We start from the raw sequence: 22,533 nt of genomic DNA, 5'->3' as shown, positions 1-22,533 counted from the left end.
GTCGTTACAGAGGCAATAGGTCGTCGCATGTCGAACATTGTATCGCACCTTATGCGAAGCAAGGATGGACAGTCTCCCTACAACACCCTAAATATGCTAATTAATTTCAGTTGTCTAATACTTTGAGCTTCCTCTTATGTACTTTGCTCCTTCCAACCTGGATGAGACATTCTAAGGGCATTAAACTTTAACCAACACATTGTGAGATATCTAATACTTGGTTTGCTATACATAATTTTACTCTAAGAGACCAATATTTCAAATCCAAGAAAGGAGGTACGTTATCCATAAATCATACCAGTCCGAACAATCCCAAGCACGCTAAATGAACTAATAGCGAAAGTATCATCCCACTCATACAACTCATACCAGCACCAGACCCAATCTATGTAGGGGGCAAACCTAGCAACGAAACGTTCACTATCAATTATCCCTTCAATCTTCCCTATTGACCAATTCCTTCAATCTCCGCCTAATCATCTCAAGTCCCCTAGGAACCATCCACACCTCCGAGGGAGCTTCATCCACAATATCCCAGCTTATAAGGTTATCAGTCAATCCTGTTAAGTCTCTTTGCTTCGTTTGCCATTCAGCATCCTTCCGGATCCTAATTCCGGAGCTGATAACAACTAATGGGGTCTTTTCTAATTGTATATTCCTTGCGCTGCTAACTTCACTCTTGGTTAACGAGTTGGCAACCAGAGATTCTTGGAGTTTAGCTTTGATGAATTTCCCGTTCTGATAGCTGGACCGACCGAAGACACGATCTTCTCGTGTACGACCCCTGAATAAGGCACCGAAATTGCGATCTAACCCAAGTAGTGAGATGGTGCCCCATGCCCACAGCAAGAAGCTCCTCTTTGAAGAGCTTCGTCGGTAAAATATATCTTCGTGCAATGGATCAATCACAAGCAAGCCTTTGATCGACGGGCCATGTCGAGAGGAGAAGACGCGGGAGTATAAGCTTCCCACGCCTGCGCTAGCCAGTACAAATGGCCCTTCTTCCCCAGCCTGAGCCAGAGCTTCGGAAAGAGCATCAGCTGCCATGCCAACAGAGAAAGGCGAGGGAGCATTGTCAGACCATCCAATACCAGGTCGGTCAGAATAGCAGTAGCGACTTATGCTTCCAGTTACAAGAGCAGTGGTGGCAATCTGCTGCATCGAACCTGCGAATGGGCGATAACCAGCTTCGAACAATACTGTTGGGACTTTCTTCTCGTGGGAGTTCGTAGAATTCCCTTCGCAGAATAGATGGATTTGATACTTGTCGCCATCGACGTAGTAATGCTCCCCCGGAGGAGGGAGAGAGGCATCGCGAGCTCGAAGAATCAGCGTCGCAGACAGGAGCACTGCCACAACGCAGCACACGGCCAGGATAATCGTCGAAATTGCAACTGAAAGCCACTCCCGCAACGTACGGCGATTTTCCTCCCTACCAGTCAGGCGCACTTCCTCCTCATGCTTACCATAGAGAACAAGCTTGTCTGCGAAGGCACTCCAGAGAGCTATCAAAAAGGCCCAAACAACACTGGCAATTCCGACACCGCCTTCCTCCGCTCTAAGTCTAGACACAGCCAAGATGATTATCGTATCTATTAATAAGACTGTGGCAATGACTAGGCAAGTTACCCGGGCAGCTTTGGAGGGCGCGGAGAAGAAGAGCAAGTCGATAAGAAGAAGGCCCAGTGTCAAGGTCGAGTAGGAAAAGTCGAAAAATCCTGAGCCGCGTGTGTTCATTCCAGGAGGGCTCACAAATATGGATACGAGGAGTAGTGTCCACCACAGGAAAGTTATGGCTGCAAAAAGTACAGTAAAGTATCGAACAACCCTGACCGACCAGAGGTTATACGGCGAGACCTACGCAGCTGATTTAGTACGGATTTATTATTAGGTCGACAGAATAAAGCTTACGGCAGGGTCATCGGGACTCAAATATCCTTCTTGGGTTGATGGAGGTGGAAGCAATCGCGTTGTCTCATCTGGAGTCTGTGCTGCATGACGACTTGAATCTCCAGTATCGTGAGGAGCTCCCTCGGACCTATCGTCGGGATCCTTCGTACCCCAAAGGGAAACCATATTGATGGAAGAGATTCCTCGAGTCTATCAAACTTGCCGAAATTGTTATGCGGTACAACGAAAGGAGCTCTTGAACACTTCGTAAGAAAGATTTTATTAAAAGCAAGGAAAAAGCTGGCTAAAGGAAATAAGCTCTGGGAAGAGCGCGGGGAAGCTCGAGCTATTAGGGCCAAGTACCAAAGATAGCGATTATCGTACTATTTATTTACAGTGGCGATTAAAACGTACGTAGCCTTGACAGTGGTCTTATAATTGTTCGCCAAGGTTCGCTAGAAAGCCTATAGAGGGTAAATCACTTTCCCTTATCGACTCAGATGCTGATTGTGATGGTGGGGTACGGTGGATCTACTGCTTTTTAAACTGACATCATCCCGCATTATCACAACCCCTACGCTTATCTCCGAGATACACTAAAACCGCCATACTGAAGGGCCATAGTCTAATAATAATAACAACGTCTAGGTTCTGTTCGCCAAATAGCTAGATTAAGGAGTTCAGTGTCCTTTAAAGTCTTGAACACTGTACACGGTCCTTAAGAAATAGCTAATCATTCATTACTTTAATATTTGTTTGCAATAAGCTTGATCTGCCGCACTTTTTATCCACAATATAGCAAATTATAACCTTGCATTTAGGAAAGACAGAAATCAAAACATCAATATCCTACGTGAATATGAAAATAAAAAAATTACATCAGAAATGCTTCTCAACTCGCAACTGTGATGCCGAATAAGTCTTTATCACTACTCGAGCGTAATCGTACTCGGACCTAAGCGAGATATCTAGCAAACCCCATTCCTTGATAAAGGACGGGGTATTTCCACTCGAATCACACCAGCTTGATTGTGAACTGCAGTGGGAGGCTTAGATCTCGCACCCTCTGCAGAAACCACTTCACAAAAAGCCCCATTGATCACGCAGAGAACTGGCACTATACAATGAGCGCCCTGCAGAAACAATTTGCCAAAGCCAAGTTGGGCCCAAGCTCTTTCCATGAAGCGGACGAGGAGGAAACCGACCATTTCGATACTACAATACCGCTACCACCGGATGATGACTCCTCCTCGGCCTCTTCTGCATCATCTGCCTCTTCTACTGGGACTATAATTCCAGCATCAGAACAAAATCTGTTTGCGCGACCCCAAAGGTTTGCCAGCGATTCCTTTTGATTCTTGGATTCTTGGATTGGCTAACATGTATATCTGCAGGGCCTCTAACAATAATAGAGGGCTAGGCCAGATACCGTGGACAACGTATTTTGAACGGGAACTCTTCCTCACATCCGCAACAAATGACTTAAACGTCACCCACCATGCCTATCTCACATCCCCAGTCGGTACGGCGCCATTGTTCGTTATGCATCATGGTGCTGGTTCATCCGGTCTTTCGTTTGCTGTGCTAGCATCTGAGATCCGGAAGCTCTTGCCCTCTGCCGGTATACTGTCAATCGACGCCCGAGGGCATGGCTCTACGACTGTTAGCCCTGCTCAGGATCTTCTAGACCTTAGCCTAGAGACACTCGCTGCAGACCTCCTGACTGTCCTCGATAAAACCAAAGAGGAGATGGGTTGGAAAGAGTTCCCCCCATTGGTACTCATTGGCCACTCTCTTGGAGGTGCAGTAGTTACAGATGTTGCAAAAGGCGGAAAACTTGGACAAGCAGTCCTGGGATATGCAGTCCTCGATGTAGTGGAAGGATCTGCGATTGATGCCCTGCAAAGCATGCAAACGTATTTATCGACTAGGCCGCTGGGGTTTCCCTCGCTGGAATCGGGTATAGAATGGCACGTACGATCACGAACAATCCGAAATCGTCTCTCAGCTAGAACAAGTGTACCTGCCCTATTGAGACATGATGAGGATTTGAGAGACTCGCGGTCTTGGACTTGGCAGACAGACCTTGCTGCAACACAGCCATTTTGGGAGGGGTGGTTCATAGGACTCAGTAAGAAGTTTCTAGAAGCGAGAGGAGGAAAGCTACTCCTGCTTGCTGGAACGGATCGACTGGACAAAGAGCTTATAATCGGCCAAATGCAAGGTAAGACATGTGAGTAACTCGGTTGTCGTGGGTATTAACGACTCCTAGGAAAATATGCTCTTCAGGTATTTCCCGAAGCCGGCCATTTTATACACGAAGACCTCCCCGAAAAGACCGCGATGGTTATTGTTGATTTCTATAAGCGGAACGATAGAAGCGCGCTGGTATTGCCACCAAAAGTTTCAGATATGCTTCGAGCCGGAAAGAAGGTATAGGATGAGGTATCCGCGCTCGATCCGATTGCCGATGGGAATAGACGTACGGCATGTAGCAGCACTATATCCACAGTCTAGAGGGCTACTATAAAAGTCCCAAGGTTAACCAAGAAGCGATCGCCCGCGTCACATTAACAGTCAAACTTATGTTGGGCCTCTTCCTAGGATACCTAGGGCATTGAAGCGGCATTATTCGAACTTAATCGATCTCAAGGCTCAAATTTAGCAACCGAAGCTAAGGGTTTTTCCCGTGGGTTGCTGAAAACAACAATGCCTTTGGTCGATTAGTAGGTAGGTAATGGGCGGTATGAGCATAATGAGACATTAGGTACGAATGCATTAAATTTCCATTTTATTGCACTTGGGCTAAATTCTACATTCGAGTCTGAGGAGCAATCGGGAAACCGCTCCTCTTATCAATGCTGTAGGAAGGCGAAATGTGTGTTTCATAGTGTAGAAATGCATATATGCTTTAAAGATGTGTTACTAATTAGCTGGCAATGTGCAGGTTCGCCATTGGCAGCTCGCAAGTGGCAGCTTGATAGATCGATTTCGAGTGAGCATCGAATCTAGCATGTCTCGAACCTGGCACTCACATAAAACCCGTCCGCGGCAGCTGTGGCGCATTGCCGCAACCCCTGCCGCCACGGTTTCGGACTGTTTAGGCCAATAGTAATAAGTGCTAGAGTTACTAGCCTAGACCTAGACTGTTGCAAGTGCCTTGTGGAGATATTTGTGTGCAAAATAGTCTATATGCACCCATTCAAAGAGCGTGGATAGTGAATGACCGGTGCTTGTTTCCTTTCATAACAATGTGTTCAGGGACTCAAGTGAGATAGCAGCACATCGAATTAGTTTATTCTAAGGGTTACAAATTCACTACGTAGGTCTCTGTTGACCTTCAGTTCCGCTTCCTTATACAAGAGGGTTCTACGACCCTCGTATTGCCTACCTCCACTCCTACGCGGGTTAAGCATCCACCAGAGCGTTGAAGCGCCTCGCAGCCTATCATGCGATTCAAGTCCATATTCAGTATTGCTGGTCTCCTTGCGACTCTCACAGTCGCTTTGCCTGAACCACAAAGTCCTGCGTGAGTATCTCGTCATTTCCATTCTCTTCTCGTTGGCCTCACGATTCAACGGCGATTTCTCCCCTCAAGCCGTTGAGAAAACTCCCTAACCCCCTACTAGACAAACCACAGCTGTGTCCCTGGCTGTCCAATCCTACCAGGAATCGCTCGCCACAAACAGCGTCGTGATTTCCTTAGTCGCAGGCCTCGCAACCGACCCTGCGGCTATTGCTTCTATTGCGTCCTGGCAGCAGTCCATTCTGTCGGCAACTGTCACACTACCACCCAATTACCTCGACGCCTTGCCAACCCAGGCTAGGAGTGTATTTGCAAGTGTCATTACGGTTGTGAATTCGATTAGGACCGCAAATGGCTTTCCGAATGGCCTTCCGAGTGGCCTGGCGGCTGCCACAAGCTCAAGCAAGGCTGCTGCAGCGCCGAGACAGACAAATGCTGCATTGGGAGTTGCTGCTGCTGGAGTCGCCGCAGGTTTTGTCGGGGTTGTTATGGCGTTATAGAATGGTGGTGTGGAGGTGTGGAGGTGAGCAGAGGCACTAGAGAACGGTTAGAGCCTGATATGCACAATAATGAGTGTATATCTGAGCCAGGCTTTGACTGATACCAGATATAGTCCCTCGATAATGGTTGAGCAGCCAAAATGAGATTAACCATTTCACAGATCTGAATTCGAATTGATATATTAATCTCTTATGTGGATTCGGGAAATGAGCAGAGCTACAGTATTGCTCACACTTTGCACCTGTATCCTTTTCCCAGTCCTGAACGCCCTTCAAGCCAAACCATGCACCCTTGACTCCTGTATGTTACCAGTGTACCTAAGCCCCGGCCAATATGTTGGAAATTCGTAATGCTAGGTCCAAAATTGTCAAATGTTCATCTGAGCCATCGACCAGGCGCTTATCCACTTCCGAGAAGACGAGCGTTATCTTGTTCTTTTGGATATCGGGAATAGACTCGTTGTACAAGATTGACTGGAAAAGCTGCCATACAGTAAGCATTAGGAATTGGATCAGATTGACGAGGGCCTATTACCTGTGTAACCACTTGGGTAGCGCTCCATCCATCCGCAACCATATCCGTGACAACCTTAGCCACGGCTTCATAGACAAGCCCCTTTGAACGGGGTTGCATAGCATTAACAAGTTTATCGATCGTATCTTGCGGGATCACACCCGCAATACCCTCAATGCTCTTCACCGTCACCACATTCCCCTCCTTATCATCCTCATCCACCTCCATAGCATCCTCATCCTTTTGCACACTCACGGCGCCCACCAACCTCGCAGCACTTTGCAAAAACGTAATAGCCTTCCTCAAATCACCCTCACTACACCTAATTAACGTATCCGCCGCCCCTTCCTCAAGACGAACCCCCTCCTTCTGCGCAATCTCCTCAACTCGCTTCTTCGCATTCCCCTGATCCAAGCTCTTGAACCGAAATTTACTACACCTCGAAGCCAGTGGATCGATGATCCTCGTAACATAATTACAAATAAGACAAAATCTGGTAATCTTGCTATATGTCTCCATCGTTCTTCTCAGCGCGCTCTGCGCATCCTGCGTCATGCTGTCCGCTTCATCCAGGATGATGATCTTGTAGGGAGGACATGGGTATAGGTCGCGGTAGCCGGGAGAGGGGTTCGAGAGCTGCATACGTGCAAAGTCTTTGACTTTTTCGCGGACGATGCTGATCCCCCGCTCGTCGGAGGCGTTCAGTTCTAGGACGCGGGATTTCATGAGTTCCGGCCCGTAGAGCTCTTTTGCGAGGGCGAGGACGGTCGACGTCTTTCCGGTGCCCGGAGGGCCATAGAAGAGCATGTGCGGGAGCTGGAGAGGAGGTTAGATGGCTTGTACCTGCCTAGGGAGGGGGAAAGGTACATTGGAGGATTGGAGGGTGCGTTGAAGAACTGTGATGGTGTGGTCTTGGGCTGTGACATCGCTGAGGCTCTTTGGCCGGCTGTCTTCTTGTCAGTACTATGTTGCCGTGGAGAATGTAGAATAGAAGGACTTTTAGGATATATGACATACTATTTCTCTACCCACGGCTGAAGTCTGTTGGTATCTTTAGTGGGGGCAGTTTTGGTGGAGCCGCCATTTGCTGCAGCGGCCTCTTTGCGAGCCTTGATATCGAAGAATCCGGCCATTCTAGAATAGAAGTCTTGCAAAGAGAAATTGTAGGCGTCGCTGTAATGCAAACTGCGAGTTGTGTAAATTCAAGTCAACTCTTCGGAAGACGCGTCGAACGCGTCCCGCCAAAACTTCGACCACTCTACGCGAGATCACAAGCGTGGCCGAGTTTCCTGAAACCTCTTCACAAAACACCTATTTTGATTTCCGACTTCGGGTTGGAGATTTTTACGTCAAGCTACATCCTAATCTTGGGAGCTCTAAGAAAATCGGGTTTTGACTTCCGCAGCTCTATCATCAAGTAATGATTTAGTAACCTACGCTCAAGAGTAGGCAGTACATGTAATCTCAAACTAGCACGGGTTACCTAGAAAACAAGTGCTCTACAATGATCTCAAGTGAGTAATGGAAGGTGCTCGTCCAGCAAGTTAAACCAGCAGAATGAATTCTACAGTTTGCAAGTTTTGAAGCTTCCCGCGCTATAGCCACCTTGTCTGCCCACTTAGGGTACGAGGTAGGACGTTATAAGGTGTGACCTTCCAATTAGCGGTTCCCAGCATATACGGGTGGATATTGCTATTTGTTCTATATATTTTCTCTACCTAGTATTCACCTATTGGAGCGTTCTGGGTATGTGTTGTACTTTGTTCTCCGCGGTCTAGATGCTGACTCGTATCCAAACGGCATGGCTTAGAACGGCCACCCCGCTCTTAGGTATCCACGGGCGTTTTATAAAATGATGTTTGCAGAATAGAGAGAGAACACGGAGAATTAAATAAGTCTACCTCATGCATCTATCATCGTATGTCTGTTCGTGATGGCCAGACATATATATCGAGCAAGTTCGCTAAGCTCGTTGCGGGTCAATACATGCTCATTCCCTCTCGAACCCTCGCAATAGTAACATTGCACAACAAGGATTGGAAAACGACTCTTGGGGAAAGATACACCGTTGCCTGATAAGCTAAAGAAATTGCCAGCGCAGAGTTTCTTTTAAGGAACCTACAAGACCCCATCCCAGCGCTCCTTGCTTGGTATCAGTTTTCGAGCTGCCAATACCTCAAGTAATCTGACAACCCTCTTTTCGTCGTGGATCCCGATACTTACGTCCTGACGTCTTATTGACCTTGTGTGCCTCTGTCTTCACCTTTACCATGGATATGGATATGGGTACGATGTCTATGACCCCGTCCACGACGGCGGTTGGTGCGGCCCAAACCACAACCTCCAGCTTGATGGCTTCCAGCACTGCCATGTCTGGCATGGACATGGCGGACAGCTGCAAAATCTCTGTAAGCATATATACCTCTCTCAATTCTATATCATCCCCTAGAATTATACATTTTCTTAGCGATGATCACGTTCTATGATCGGCTTTCTCGGCCATAGGCTCACTCAAGCTTGCTAACATCTCACTTGCGGATGCTATGGAACTGGTACACAGTCGACTCTTGTCCGTATTATCCAGCCCCTGGTTTTGCTCCATCATGAACTCACCATTAACAAGGTTTCATCTCGCGCACATGGCACATCAAATCAAAAGGGATGTTCGCCGGCGCCTGCATCGGTGTCATTCTCCTCGTCATGTCCCTCGAATTCCTACGCCGTCTCTCCAAGGAATACGACCGCTACATCCTCCGAAAATTCCAGAAAGCACAGCCATATCTATCTGTGCCTGGGCTTCCACATGGCAAGGCTGCTGCTGCTGCTTGCAAAAGCTCCAATCCTCAGCCTTCCAGTCTCGAGAACTTTACGGCGGTGTCGGTAGTATCATTCCGTCCGGGAGTTTTCCAGCAGGCTATTCGGGCGACGCTTCATATGTTGCAGTTTGCTGTGGCTTATTTTATAATGCTGCTGGCAATGTATTATAATGGGTATATCATTATTTCTATTATAATCGGGGCGTGGCTTGGTGGGTTTGTATTTAGCTGGGAAGCTATCAATACGAGGTATGTTGACTTGATTGGGAAGCCTGGAACCACTTAGCTGATTGTTGCCAGCGGCCCGCAAGAAGAAGCTACTGTGTGTTGTGGGTGACGGAGATACCCAGGGCACATTGCTAGCAAGTCACTGGGGCTGGAAGGCGAACGTCCATGCCAGGAGCAATGGGAGAAGCACTTTCAGAAATTGGTAGTCATATTAGACCCTCTCGACATATGGTACATAAACGCCATGCCAATGCTAATCAGGTTGTCAGCCGATGGTATACCTTGACCAGAACGCCTGTAGATGCTTGTATAACTCATTTCGTTCCCATGCCTTTATCAATAAACCCATTTCTTCCTGTCCTTTGCAATATAGTTTCAGACATTCAGGGCTACAGGTGCCTGGTTCTGAACGCCTCTTTCGGAAAGGTTCTTTTTATGCCCAGCCTCGAGTGATCTGATCTTCCCTTGATTGCCACCTGCTGCCAGGGCGCTCTTATTCTTCTTGCCTCGTCTTCCTTGGGTCTCGGCTCCCGGAGTGATTCCAATTCTCTCGTCAACCTCTTTGGCTAAATCCTCGAGCTTTTCCAGGCCTAGAATCTTGCAAACTTGGTGGTAGCACTTACTACCCGTAACTTCTCGGTGTGCCGGCTGCTTCCCAGGGATTAGGTGGCCGAGCAAGTACTTGCTGTTTCCAAATCGATTCTCAACCTCAAAAGCGGTTTTCATATATTGCTCAACAACTTCGGTCCACGGCGCTAACCCCCCATCGGCCTCGGACCTAAAACAACTCGGGTTTGTCTCTGCAGCTGTTGCAATCATAGCACCATCTACGCCATATTCGGTAATAAGCTGCTCGGCTTGTGCTCGACCCTCTACATCGCCATTCATAAGACATGCCACTCCATTTTCCCGGCAAATGTTTGTGATCATCTTCAATTGCTCCCGAATAGCTCGCTCTCGGGGTCGCATAGGTGTCGTTCGGCAGTGAACCGTAAGGCCAGTAATACCGGTAGCACATAGTTTACGCACCAGAGTCTCTGTCAACTCTGGTGTCTCCAATAGTCTGATCTTGACACTAATCCCAATCTCGAATTCCGGGGTTATCTCCTTCACCAGTGCCTCTAGAATTGAGCAAAGCTTGTCGGGAGTCTGCAGGAGCGCCGCACCCATCCCTCCACTTGTACTGAATGGTTTCGGGCAGCCAGCATTTACATCAATCCCGGCCACATCGCCGGCAACGAGACGGGCGGCTTGGACAGCTCTTTCGGGGTCGGAGGTCCCTATTTGGAAGATATGGCGGGCGCCCTCTCGCTCGGGATGTAGGCGGTAGATGAGACTCTCGGGCCGATTTTTACATGGGTCTTTGGAGCCATTTGAAGGCAGTCGGGTGAAGTCGATAGTCTTGAGGGTCTCGTTGACTCTGCGGGTGGTTCCAATCATGGATCGATCGACGGTTTCCGGACCTGTTGAAACAGATGTGTGAGCATATATGAAACTTTTACCACGGCAACCCTTGGCAAAGCAGGCACTTACCCCATACCAAATCTGCGCCATAGTGAAGGGCTAGCAGTCGAGATGGCATCTCCCCCGAGCGAACCATGGGCGCGAGGACAATCTTGCCTCGGTAGTCTACTCCCCTACGGGGGATAGGGACCCTTTTGGGGGCCGATGTCATGATGGCAGATGTGAGGCGTTGCATGACATTGGGTAGGAGGGCGATAGACTCTGTTCTGTTACCAAGAACAAGTTGCTGTTGCGGTTGTTGCTGTTGTTTGCCGCAATCTCAAAATTTCCTGGAGCGTGACAATCACATGCCACGTGATCCCTTATCGGCCAGCAGGAGGTCCAGACTGCAGACTGCAGACTGCAGACTCCAGACGCAGAATCAAATCAACAGGCGGACAATCGATCAGAGGCTCCCGAGGCTGTTTTGTCCGGTCGGCAGCCGTCGTTCGTACCGAGTAACGACTCTCATTCCACGCGCTACGTATCCATCCGTAGGGCCACGGCAACGGTTGTCATTTCGCTCCTCGATGAGGTCTTATTGTTATAAGTCGGAGTAGATGTCTCTGCCTCGCTGCTGTCTGCGTCGCCTCCGCTGTCGCAGCGCGCTCTCCCTCGCCCATTCGCAGCCCCCGATGATCCCTCCACTCACAACGGCACTCCCACTCCCAGTTCACCCGTCGAATAAGGGTAAAGGCACTCGTCGCCCAATATCCAGCACCACCACCAGCACCACCAGCCTTCTGCAGCAGCGATCCCCGTCGTCCGAGTCCCCGTCCCAATCCCAATCCCCGTCCCCCGCCGGGCAACCCACCACCGCCGCCGCCAACACCACCGCCAACACCAAAACCAAAACCACCACCGCTCGCAAGCTGGCGTCAACCTCACCCCCAAATTTCAAAATCTCTGCTCGCACAGCTCAGATCGCTCGACATCTTTCGAGTACCTCTTCTCCCCCAGACAGCAGCACACACTCCTCCCCCGAACACACAGCCATGGCCTCCCAATACAAGGTCAGAAAGATCGGTGCGCCCAACACCTTGGAGCACCGCATCTACATCGAGAAGGATGGCGTCCCCGTCTCGCCTTTCCACGATATCCCGCTGTATGCCAACGAGCAGCAGACGATCCTGAACATGGTGGTGGAAATCCCAAGATGGACCAATGGCAAGCTGGAGGTAGGTCAATAATTATGATTATAATTATAATTATAATAAAATTCCTGGATTGCAACCAAAAATAAAAACAACAACACACACAACCCCTCCATCCTCGCTTTCAACTACCCCGCGACGCGCACGCAACCGCTAACACCCTATTTTCCCATACAGATTTCCAAGAACGACCTTCTCAACCCCATCCGCCAGGACATCAAGAAGGGAAAGCTTAGATTTGTGCGCAACTGCTTCCCCCACAAGGGTTATCTCTGGAACTACGGTGCCTTCCCTCAAGTATGCGCCCTTCATCCGTCATTAAGAGAAAAAATTGCTGATCGCCATTCAGACATGGGAGGACCCCAATGTTGTGCACCCAGAGACCAAGGCCAAGGGCGACAACGATCCCCTCGACGTCTGCGAGATCGGTGAGTTGGTCGGATACCCAGGCCAGGTTAAGCAGGTCAAGGTGCTCGGCGTCATGGCTCTGCTCGACGAGGAAGAGACCGACTGGAAGGTCATCGTCATTGACGTCAACGACCCATTGGCATCCAAGCTCAACGATGTCGAGGATGTCGAGAGACACCTCCCAGGTCTGCTAAGGGCCACCAACGAGTGGTTCAGAATCTACAAGATCCCAGACGGAAAGCCAGAGAACCAATTTGCCTTCACTGGCGAGTGCAAGAACAAGAAGTGAGTTGATCTCAGTTGTGTTTCGTGTACTTTATTTAGGACTAACGTTTTTGCTAGGTATGCTACTGATATTGTTCGCGAATGTGCTGAGGCATGGGAGAAGCTCATCACCGGCAAGGCCTCGCCCGGTGATATTGCCACGTAAGTTCATCGCGAGATACCTCTGCAACTTGCACTAACAGAGATATAGAACCAACCTTACCGTCAAGCAATCACCATCCCGTGTCACCCCAGACCAACTTCCCCCCATCCCAGCTAATGAGAACCTCGCTCCTGCCCCTATCGACCCTAGGTAAGCCCTTCCCGAAAGTATTGCTCTCAATGGCAATTGCTCATATTTTATTTAGCGTCGACAAGTGGTTCTATATTAGCGGCGCTGCAGCTTAGATTTACCTGCCAAAGGCATAGGATCAAGTGCAGATGTTTAACTACCGGTTTCGGTATAAAAGTTGCTTTGATAATGAAATAGATGAGAAATACTACCCGCTGGCTTGATGTTCTTGCCATATATGTGTCTTCTTGCAATTCAAAAATATCCTAATTGATGATTTATGCTCGCCCATTTCTATACTCGTACATAGTCCCCAGCCCCATCCGTACTGGTTTTGCAGAATATGACCGGCGACTGTCCTATAATCGGGGCACTCAACTAGGACCTGCTTCTACGCGAAACTCCCCACTGTTGAGATTTGTCAAATCGATGTAGCCATGAACGCCTCCCGTATGCCATTGATATACAGCTCGTTCAATCATACAAGCTCAGTTGCCATTCAACTCCTCCTGCCTCGATAATATCCTCGAATGACGATCGACCTCCTCAATAACCCCCTTAATGCCGAGCTTCTCCGCATCCAATTTCATCTCCTTGCCATCCTCTGCAAGCTCATCGTCAGCAATTGACCCCCAAAAAAGAATATCAACAGCTTCAAGCCGAGGCTTAGGAGCTCTTACTGAATTTTAGCTCAACAAAACTGGGCTCTTTCGATATCCGAGGCAACATCCGGGTAGTAACCTTCATCCCCATCTGGCGCGCATTCGGTGGGAGGAATGAGAGGAATAATCGCGCGGTTTTTGCTTTGGGAGAGAAGGGGTTGAAGACAGACGTTACTTCGTTGAGATAGCGGGTAATCATTTTGAGGGAGATCTAAGGAGACTACAACAGTGGCATTGTTAGCAATTGAACTGTGTATTTCTATCTTAGGGGGACTTGCATCGGAGTTCTGGGTGTGAATGCCGCAGGAGGTCGTGGTCATCAATTCTATCTCATGTCTCTGTTAATTTTGTCGCGTGTCGGTTCCGGTCTAGTCCCCGGACCTGAGCAACAGCCGCCGCTTTTACAGGGTTCACAGGTCTAAGCCATCCAGAGGATTTAAGCACGCCTGAACGGCTTCCTTTGCCCCGGGTCCCCTTCCTGGTCCCCACAGGTATTTTTGTCCGTTTGATATTGATCTTGTCAATGGGCTGATAGATAGAGGTGTGGAAAATCAGAGATATAGCGCTAGACGGGGAGTGATACCTGACGAATACGTTTGGAGTTTGTGATAAAATATGGCGTCAACCCCATCATATTTGTGTCAATTATTAGCAAACTAGCCCATTGAGATGGCATACAAGTCGAAGGTTAATAATCCCTCGGATTAAAATCCGTTGTGGCAATCTATGTCTTAAAACATAGCATCCCGCTAGGCTTTTACTCAAGTAGCTGAAATGAATATCAGAAGGGATACAAACGCCTAGGCTAGCAAGGCATGGTTCATGGAAGATATAGCTGAGTTCTATAGAGCGGGTTGGCACTCTGTTTCCCGCGTCCATGTTTGTTTATTTCAACTGGGTAAGAGAATCACAAATCAAAGCTACCCCAACGGTCTCTAGTTTTGCCCGTGCTTCTTTTAGTCTCCTTAAATTGACCAACGCACGCGCAAAACGCCTCTCATTGGCAGCAGCATCCAGTCCGGCCTTTATGCTCTTTTTCTCTGCAGTAGTTAAACAAATTTTCCAACCCGGTATGTAATTGGCAGCCTTGTGCTTCTCAAGAGGAGCACTGATTGTGAGTCCATGGGTCTGTAAAAGAGCGTCTGCGGCATCCATGTCCTTCTGCAATGGAGACCAGTATTTCTGTGGTAGTATACCATGGGGATATGATTTCTGCATCTTTCTGGCTTCTGATACTCGTGTCCGCTTTTGTTTTCTCTTTTTCTCTGGCATCGACATCAATCCGGGTGGAGCAAATGGCTGAAGAAGACTAACAACCTTTTCAGCTGTAACAGAGGATTGTGTGATTTCATCAGGGAGTTCGAAATCTGAGTTCACCTTTTTGAGCCATGTATTCAGTGCTGTATAAATCTCCGGCACATCTCCCCCAAGGTGAATAGCCAGGCTCTCTAGCATTGTAGTCGTTAATACTTTGCTCTTCTCGAGATTTCTGTCCGAAATTTTACTAATGTGCCACGGTAAATAACTTCGTGGTAAGTTTTCAAGCCATGGTAATTGCTCGAAAACAGCCTGGTCGATTTCTTCTTGGAACATCTTGCCAAATCCCCAAACGCTTGATATTTCAACGGTATATTCGCGTAAAGCAACAGTTATCGTGACCATCAGAGCTATGCAGTGGATGCTATTTTCCTGGACATAACTTGTGCCACCTGTACAGCCAGTTTCGTCAAGGCCGGTGCGGCAATCCTAGTGCAACATTAGATCTACTTCAAAACCGATACAGTAATATGTCTACCCAATAAATGGCCAGATATTTCGTGATTATTGAATATGGAATGTGACTTACTGGAAAGAAATCCAAGAAAAGAACTTTTTTGCCGTAGTACTCTTCAATAAAATTAATAATTTGCTCAGTTAAGCATCTCTCAGAAGGTATAGCATCCAGATCTGTGACTTCATCTCGAACGGGACACCATCCTAATACAAGCAAAACTTCTTGATTTTTGCATCTTATCATTTGTGGTCTGCAACTGGTAAGCCAGTTGGTTCCTGGTGGAACCTTTTTTATCAAGTCGTTCCAGCCGCCTGCTCCCCAGAAGTATTGACCGGCCATTTCCGCGAGAGCCTTCTTTTTATCGCCGTAGTAGTAAAATGTTAAGGGTCGTTCGTCACTCCAGCTGCAAGCCTCCCTTACCACAGTGCGTGGAAGTGTGTTGTGCTGATTATTATGACCATTTTTTATTTCTGACATATTGTTGTCCTTGGGTGGTTGGCTGATGGAAGGTAGAGTACCCAATAAGTACGCAGACAATATAAGGAGGTGGGTGGTAAAGTACGGAGGGGGGAGCGGAGTTCGGCAATAACATATTTTAAGGGTTCATAGTTTAAAATAAGAACTTTTCGCCAAAACAATTCCAAACCACCCTCGGTCGTCTAGTTGGTTTATGGGTAAGATAGTCTGCACCTGATTATCTGAAATCATAACTAACAATCAATAGCGTCCGGCTGTAATATATTCAGTCTACCGGAATGTCGCGCGTATGTGCTTCAAAATCAAAATGTTCTCTCAGTCAGCTGCTAACAGCTGTACAGGTTCGACTCGCGCCTGAGGGACAAAACAATTTTTTTGGACTTTTTTTAATCTTTTGCTTCACTTTTGGTGGGGGAGAGGAGGGGTTTCGCTTGTGAATACTGTAGGCGAATCTTCGGATTAATACACGGATTTCGTAATCAGTCCCTGAGCGAGTGATCGTACCAAGGCTCTCCTTCCGCCTCGTCGGTGTGCCTCCGACTTCAAGTTGCCAGCTTACCCTCTAGCTACAGCTTCTACTTCTATCAACCTCGGAAGCCGCGCACATAAAGCAATTCCACACACCCCAATATGTCATTCCAAGTGGTTTCAGAGCGGCTTGCAGCTCTTCAAGAATCGAACGGGCAACTAAAACAACTCATCGAACGCCTCGCCACCATCGATTTCCAGCCCGGTTCCGTACCTCTTGACAATGAAGAAGGAAACGTCATGACTGAGCTTACAACGGAAATCCAGCAGATGTTAAAATACCAGGATGAGGATTTCGAGTTATTACAAGAGGATATCAATGATTTGCCCGGGAGGCCAGGAAGCGAATTGGCGCAGCAGAGGGAGGGGCTAGATCATGTTGCTAAGAGAGCTATGAGAGAGTTGAAAGGGTAAGCCCCCGTTCGAGTCCAGGTGTTTGTACGGCGCCATATATGCGATGAAAATCTCACACGGTTCTAGATGCGGATTCTCTTTCCGTAATGCCCAATTATCTGCGCGACGCAAACTCCAAGTCGCCCAACGCGAGGAGCGGGAACTGCTCCTACAGTCCTACATCAGCGAGCCTTCCTCCCCATCTTCACCCGGCCCTACACCGATACAACAGCGCCATCGGCGGACGCACCATACGGAGCTCTCGAAGGAAGAACGAGAAGTCAACGCCACTAGTGATGTTACAGCTACCTTGCGACGCACGCACGATATGATGGCTTCCGAGCTGTCACGCTCCCAATTCGCACACGATACACTGAAGGAGTCAACTGCGGCATTAGCCCAACTCTCGGAAACATATTCAACATTAGATACCCTATTATCGAGTTCGAAGAATCTCCTAGGCACGTTGTTGAGAAGCCAGAAGAGCGATACGTGGTATTTAGAGACAGCATTTTATATCCTGCTAGCTACGATTGTCTGGCTCGTCTTTAGACGTATTTTATATGGGCCTATGTGGTGGCTGATGTGGTTCCCTATGAAGATCTTCTTCAGGAGCTTATTGGGTGTGCTCGCGGCTGTGGGGGTTACTGGCGGATCTTCAAATGTTGATGTCGCCTCTAGTTCTTTGGCCAGTAGCACGTTGATTGTTCATAATAGCGCGACTGGGAGACTATCCGCACCATCTATGGCTGGAGGGAGGGTACCTAGCGTTAACGTTGGCGGGAGAGGAGGACCATTGCCAACAAACACTCCGCAGAGAGGTGACCCATCTCAGGCGAATGTCTCCGAACAGGTTGGGAAGATCATTGATGAAAGTCATGATGGACATGGCACAGATGAAGGGCCAAAGGCGGATGATTCCGCGCATGAGAATCAAGCAGAGTATCAACCGAATCCTAAGAAGCGAATGTGGGAAGAGGAGAAGGAGGCTGCGAAGGAGGCCGAGAGAAAGAAAGACGAGTTATAGTAGTGCTTGGGAATTCAAATATTTTCTCGTTCGTCACATAGGCAGAGGAACTACCATCGTGAGCATGCGAAGCTAAGCAATCCTCTACTGTATAAATACGTATTAATCAATATACGGAACGTCCACCAAGGATGTTGAAATTCGTGGAATAGCACAATTCACTACCAACTAGTATCCCTATAACATAATATAGAATAGAAATACTAAAGTAATGCACCCTTTATTTATAACCGACCTTGTACTCGTTATAGATGTCCATAAGAGCGATTCTCCACCAGACTAGAGAGTATTAGAGTTCGTAGAAGTTTTAAATTTTAATACTTATTTTATGTCGACCCATTATCCTCGTTATAGATGTCTATAAGAGCAATACAAAGGTTAAACAGGCCTTTCAACTTCAATCCACTTCCATCAAGGCATGGCAGGAAGCATATGTATGACATTCTCTAGGTTGCCTTCAGCCCATCTAACATAACATTGGCAAACACATTCGTATAACGGAGTCGTGGCTATCGTGATTACAGAAATAACTGTCGACATCCCTGGTAACGCTAAGAAGCCGTTTGCTCGCGATCGTAAGAATAGGGAGATGAGCGACGATAAAGAGATTGGAATATTCCGGAATTAGATCGTTGATGTGCTCGAGTATGCTGAGGAAGCGCATGTTGCGACCAAGGAGACTCTAATGATAATTCTTACTACCTTAAGCACAAATGTCCAGCGCCAAATATGCAAAGTTTTAAACGAGGGGGCGAGAGACGCGGCATACCAGTTGGATTAGCAGTCAAAGGTCACTAAACAGACTGGTACTATACGGACGGAAGTGTATTGAAGTGACAGAAGTTATAGCGCATTCTTAGGCGACTTTAGTATAAAACTCTTTTCGCTAGTATTATAAGGCCCAACGGCAATTACCTAGATATAAATCTATTATCGTGTAAATATCTCACTAAAATTGAAGTATTCAAGTTACACGAATATCTTGCTAGGATTGAGGTATTCAAGCTATATAAATATCTCACTAGAATTGAGGTAGTCAAGTTATATGAATATCTCACTATAATTTGAGATATTCAAGTCGTATAAATATCTAACTAAGATCAAGATATTTACACTATTTAGATGTAGGAGGTAAGTTCTATAGCCTAAGGGTTTTACACTTTGTATGAATTATTTAGCAACTTACAAACAACTAAATTGTTTAGCTATGAGTAGGCATAGAAACATCTGCAGCCTTTGAAATAGCATCCTCGCTTCTCCACAAGCTCGTCACAGTCTTCAACTGTGTATAGAATTGCAACCCAGGCTTGCCGTAGAAGTTGTTTGCTCCACCACCTGCAATGCTCTTTTTATTACCCGTGAAGCTGAACATGGGAAGGGGGACCGGGATTGGTACATTGATTCCAACCTGTCCAGCTTCAATATTCTTTTGGAATGCAGTGGCTGTGGCACCGGATTTCGTAAAGATAGCGACGCCGTTTCCGTACTCGTTGGCATTGATGAGATCAACGGCTTCATCTAGCGAATCGACGTTTAAGCAGACCAGCACTGGTCCAAAGATCTCCTCCGTGTAGCACTTCATATGTGGCTTAACGTTTGTGATAATGGTTGGGCCGACCCAGTTGCCGTTGGGGTAATTCGCGGGCTTATATCCACGACCGTCCAACAAAATAGTGGCACCCTCTTCCTCGGCGCTTGCAATGAGGCTTTCAATCCTCTCCTTGCTCTGTGGGGAGATGACAGGTCCCAGATCAGCGCCCTTCTCAAATCCTCCATTGACACTTAGCGCTTTGGCACCCTCTGCAAGCTCCGTAAGCCACTCCTTGGTCTCGCCAACCATAACCAAGGTGCTGAGAGCCATACATCGCTGGCCTGCCGCACCAAATGCCGCACCAACGATCGAGTTAATTGCGTGCTGCTTATTAGCATCTGGAAGGATAGCTGCATGGTTCTTGGCGCCCAGATTTGCTTGAACACGCTTGCCGTTAGCCGATCCGCGGGTGAAGATATACTCTCCGGCGCGGTTGCTGCCAACAAAACTAATTGCCTTGATTGCAGGTTCGTCGATAATGAAATCAACTGTCTTAGCTGAACCGTGGATAATGTTCAGAACTCCTGGAGGCATTCCAGCCTTTTGAGCAAGCTCTGCTAGGATCATGGCCGCACCAGGATCCCGCTCTGACGGCTTGAGGATAAGGCAGTTTCCTGTGGCGGTGGCAATAGGGATTGACCACAGAGGAATCATGGCAGGGAAGTCTAGCCAGATGTTAGCATGGTCGACCATGTTGCTCTGGGGAACCTACTGAAAGGGCAAATGGCAGCCACGACACCCAATGGCTCTCTGTATGACCTTGTTTCCATATCCTTAGCCACCTCTAGAACTTCTCCCATCATTTGTTGAGGAATGTTGCAGGCTCCTTCTGCAACTTGTAGACCGCGAAGCACATCTCCCTTGGCATCTGCAATAACGTTAGCATCCATTGCGGCCGGGACTGTAGTTCTAGCACTTACCAGCAAATGTCTTGCCCTGCTCGAGTGTGATACTCGCCGCCAACCTATCCCAATTGTCCCTGACAAGTTGGGTAAACTTAAACATAATCTGCTGCCTCGCCATGACACTGGTGGCCCTCCATGCTGGAAACGCCTTTTGGGCACTATCAACCGCCGCCTTGAGCTCCGCATCTGTGCTTTGCGGCACCCTTGTGACCAGATTGTTGGTGGCGGGGTCATGCAAATCAATGAATTGCGTGGCCTCTGACTTCAGGAACTGATTGTCGACGAAATATGGTGTATCCTCCACATTCTGTATCTTCTCGTGTGAGGTCGGGTAGTCATTGGCGTCGGGAGCAGTTGCTACAGCTGGCCTCAGGTGCCGAGATGTAGCATGCAGCCGGCGAGTAGCTATCTTCGAGGTCTGGGAGGAGGAAGGCATTCTGAATGTTTGTGGTGAGTGGGGTTGGTGAGCTCTGCGTGCTACCACCGCTGGGATGTTCCGTGTCAAGGCCCGACGCATTATAAAAATCTCAAGCCCGCAATAGAGATAGAGAATGGATGATGCAAAGAGAGGAAGATATCAGCATGTTTCTCTCTACAAAAAGGATTGTCGGAAGACGTTCCCCTCGCCGGAGATGTAGCGCTGCTGGTGTATATAATAGTGTTGACGATCCCGCGGGTTCCCCTTGTCTGCTTAAGCCGCTCTCGCCCCCTTTCCCCGCAAGCCGCCCACATTAACGACCCCAACCGCACCTAACCGAGGTGTCGACCGAACTCGGGCCTAAAATACCGAGTATCTGGTATACGGAGTAAGTACCTAGGTACAAGCAGTGCCCCGTCCTGTACCGGTCAAAGGGAAGACAGGTACAAGTACAAGTACTTACTCCGTACCAGTACTAATTAAAAATGTATAAGCTCGCCAATCTCTAACACTATTATTCTACAATACTTTCCAAGAACAGGGATTATCTCCACTATAAAGTCTAAACATTGCTATAGACAGGGGCAATGGGTAAGCCTAGCTACCTACCTACTTGCTAGAGAGCTACAGAGTGGCTACAACAAACTATCATATCATTCTCCGATGGTAACAAAGCACTGGGTCACTCTCTTGGGGAAACCATCTAATAATACCCTTCGCCATGGTATTAATCATACTTCTTTCTGGTGCTTTCAACCATCAAAAGGCCACAGCTCTCTTACATCTCCCTCGCTCTTGGGATCGTCTCTGTCGTTGCTCGCAGTGTCTAACGCCATGTAGAATACGTCTTGGTGAGCAACCTTCACCACTTCCCACCGGTCAATAGGCACCCAGCTATCACGAAGTCGGTCACTTCATATGCATAGATGAATGCTGCCTCGGTGGAGCTTGACTGCTAGTCAATAAGACATGTAATTGCGATGGGATCGTCATCCGAGACATATATATTCCTTGAGTGTAAATCTACCTAGAGGAGAGTTAGTGTCGCGGAATTTTGAATTTGCGTTTTCGAATTAGCCGCTGAAGCATACCCTGGGCTACGTATAGCAAATTTCGTTGTGCCTCGACCGTACCAAGGTAGGATGGCCGCGATTGTTCCTTGTTAAGAGGTGGGAGTTCGGAGAATTCATTAGCAACAAGTTCGGCCGCATATGCTGAAAGATTCGGCGCTGTAGCATTCTTGTCAGATGTGTGCCGCCAGTATATACATGTGAAGCGTCTCGTAACTTACATAGTCCTTTATCAGGAGCTAGAAAACCTCGTCTTGGCTTGTCCAGCGGTGCCATATAGCAGTCGCACAATGCGACCCAATATAGTAGCCTTCTACGAAGGGGATCTTTAACGGTGAGTCAAACGGAGCATGGTCAAAGTAGAGGTTTCCATTATATTCCTGTTAAGCAATGGAAAGGGAATTGTCGCTCGCCTGCCCACTCGAGGTGTTGCACAAAGTGGACGTGAACATGGTGGCGCTGAGAGCTGAGGAATCGGCGTTCTCATCTATCATATTGCGAATCAACATAGTAAAGAATAGCGAAAAGAAGCCTCAAAGAGAAGAGCCATGGGTTCAGAGTAGTCGACTCTCAACAAATGCAAGGCACTACGT

The 22,533-nt window shown here is 47.9% G+C and overlaps 10 protein-coding genes across 10 annotated transcripts; 5 read left to right on the top strand and 5 right to left on the bottom strand.

Annotated features, from left to right (window-relative positions):
- Positions 1-435: 435 nt before the first annotated feature.
- Positions 436-2,076, bottom strand: BP5553_06008 (Uncharacterized protein; the record flags this gene model as incomplete). Its single annotated transcript, XM_032014631.1, has 2 exons — positions 436-1,857; positions 1,912-2,076. 2 exons carry the CDS (start codon positions 2,074-2,076, stop codon positions 436-438), a joined length of 1,587 nt encoding a protein of 528 aa, XP_031869312.1.
- Positions 2,077-3,014: 938 nt separating this feature from the next.
- Positions 3,015-4,329, top strand: BP5553_06007 (putative protein phosphatase methylesterase 1; the record flags this gene model as incomplete). The annotated part of the gene is made up of 3 exons (XM_032014630.1): positions 3,015-3,223; positions 3,285-4,114; positions 4,163-4,329. The coding sequence occupies 3 exons, from the start codon at positions 3,015-3,017 to the stop codon at positions 4,327-4,329; spliced, it is 1,206 nt and encodes a 401-aa protein (XP_031869311.1).
- A 1,010-nt stretch (positions 4,330-5,339) lies between these two features.
- BP5553_06006 (uncharacterized protein) lies at positions 5,340-5,916 on the top strand (the record flags this gene model as incomplete). Its single annotated transcript, XM_032014629.1, has 2 exons — positions 5,340-5,419; positions 5,520-5,916. 2 exons carry the CDS (start codon positions 5,340-5,342, stop codon positions 5,914-5,916), a joined length of 477 nt encoding a protein of 158 aa, XP_031869310.1.
- Positions 5,917-6,234: 318 nt separating this feature from the next.
- BP5553_06005 (p-loop containing nucleoside triphosphate hydrolase) lies at positions 6,235-7,563 on the bottom strand (the record flags this gene model as incomplete). The annotated part of the gene is made up of 4 exons (XM_032014628.1): positions 6,235-6,399; positions 6,452-7,246; positions 7,298-7,376; positions 7,448-7,563. 4 exons carry the CDS (start codon positions 7,561-7,563, stop codon positions 6,235-6,237), a joined length of 1,155 nt encoding a protein of 384 aa, XP_031869309.1.
- Positions 7,564-8,700: 1,137 nt separating this feature from the next.
- BP5553_06004 (uncharacterized protein) lies at positions 8,701-9,583 on the top strand (the record flags this gene model as incomplete). Its single annotated transcript, XM_032014627.1, has 4 exons — positions 8,701-8,838; positions 8,991-9,003; positions 9,054-9,495; positions 9,547-9,583. 4 exons carry the CDS (start codon positions 8,701-8,703, stop codon positions 9,581-9,583), a joined length of 630 nt encoding a protein of 209 aa, XP_031869308.1.
- Positions 9,584-9,849: 266 nt separating this feature from the next.
- BP5553_06003 (uncharacterized protein) lies at positions 9,850-11,149 on the bottom strand (the record flags this gene model as incomplete). The annotated part of the gene is made up of 2 exons (XM_032014626.1): positions 9,850-10,937; positions 11,008-11,149. 2 exons carry the CDS (start codon positions 11,147-11,149, stop codon positions 9,850-9,852), a joined length of 1,230 nt encoding a protein of 409 aa, XP_031869307.1.
- Positions 11,150-11,612: 463 nt separating this feature from the next.
- BP5553_06002 (Uncharacterized protein) lies at positions 11,613-13,211 on the top strand (the record flags this gene model as incomplete). The annotated part of the gene is made up of 6 exons (XM_032014625.1): positions 11,613-12,155; positions 12,309-12,428; positions 12,481-12,824; positions 12,882-12,965; positions 13,015-13,116; positions 13,172-13,211. The coding sequence occupies 6 exons, from the start codon at positions 11,613-11,615 to the stop codon at positions 13,209-13,211; spliced, it is 1,233 nt and encodes a 410-aa protein (XP_031869306.1).
- Positions 13,212-14,642: 1,431 nt separating this feature from the next.
- Positions 14,643-16,008, bottom strand: BP5553_06001 (uncharacterized protein; the record flags this gene model as incomplete). Its single annotated transcript, XM_032014624.1, has 2 exons — positions 14,643-15,503; positions 15,604-16,008. The coding sequence occupies 2 exons, from the start codon at positions 16,006-16,008 to the stop codon at positions 14,643-14,645; spliced, it is 1,266 nt and encodes a 421-aa protein (XP_031869305.1).
- A 630-nt stretch (positions 16,009-16,638) lies between these two features.
- On the top strand, positions 16,639-17,956 carry BP5553_06000 (Uncharacterized protein; the record flags this gene model as incomplete). The annotated part of the gene is made up of 2 exons (XM_032014623.1): positions 16,639-16,946; positions 17,017-17,956. The coding sequence occupies 2 exons, from the start codon at positions 16,639-16,641 to the stop codon at positions 17,954-17,956; spliced, it is 1,248 nt and encodes a 415-aa protein (XP_031869304.1).
- Positions 17,957-19,157: 1,201 nt separating this feature from the next.
- On the bottom strand, positions 19,158-20,888 carry BP5553_05999 (Methylmalonate-semialdehyde dehydrogenase, mitochondrial; the record flags this gene model as incomplete). The annotated part of the gene is made up of 3 exons (XM_032014622.1): positions 19,158-20,212; positions 20,260-20,415; positions 20,468-20,888. The coding sequence occupies 3 exons, from the start codon at positions 20,886-20,888 to the stop codon at positions 19,158-19,160; spliced, it is 1,632 nt and encodes a 543-aa protein (XP_031869303.1).
- Positions 20,889-22,533: the final 1,645 nt, after the last annotated feature.

Source organism: Venustampulla echinocandica (genome assembly GCF_003357145.1).
Source record: "Venustampulla echinocandica strain BP 5553 chromosome Unknown scaffold_3, whole genome shotgun sequence".
NCBI lineage: Eukaryota > Fungi > Ascomycota > Leotiomycetes > Helotiales > Pleuroascaceae > Venustampulla > Venustampulla echinocandica.
This window is presented reverse-complemented; position numbering and strand designations above follow the sequence as displayed.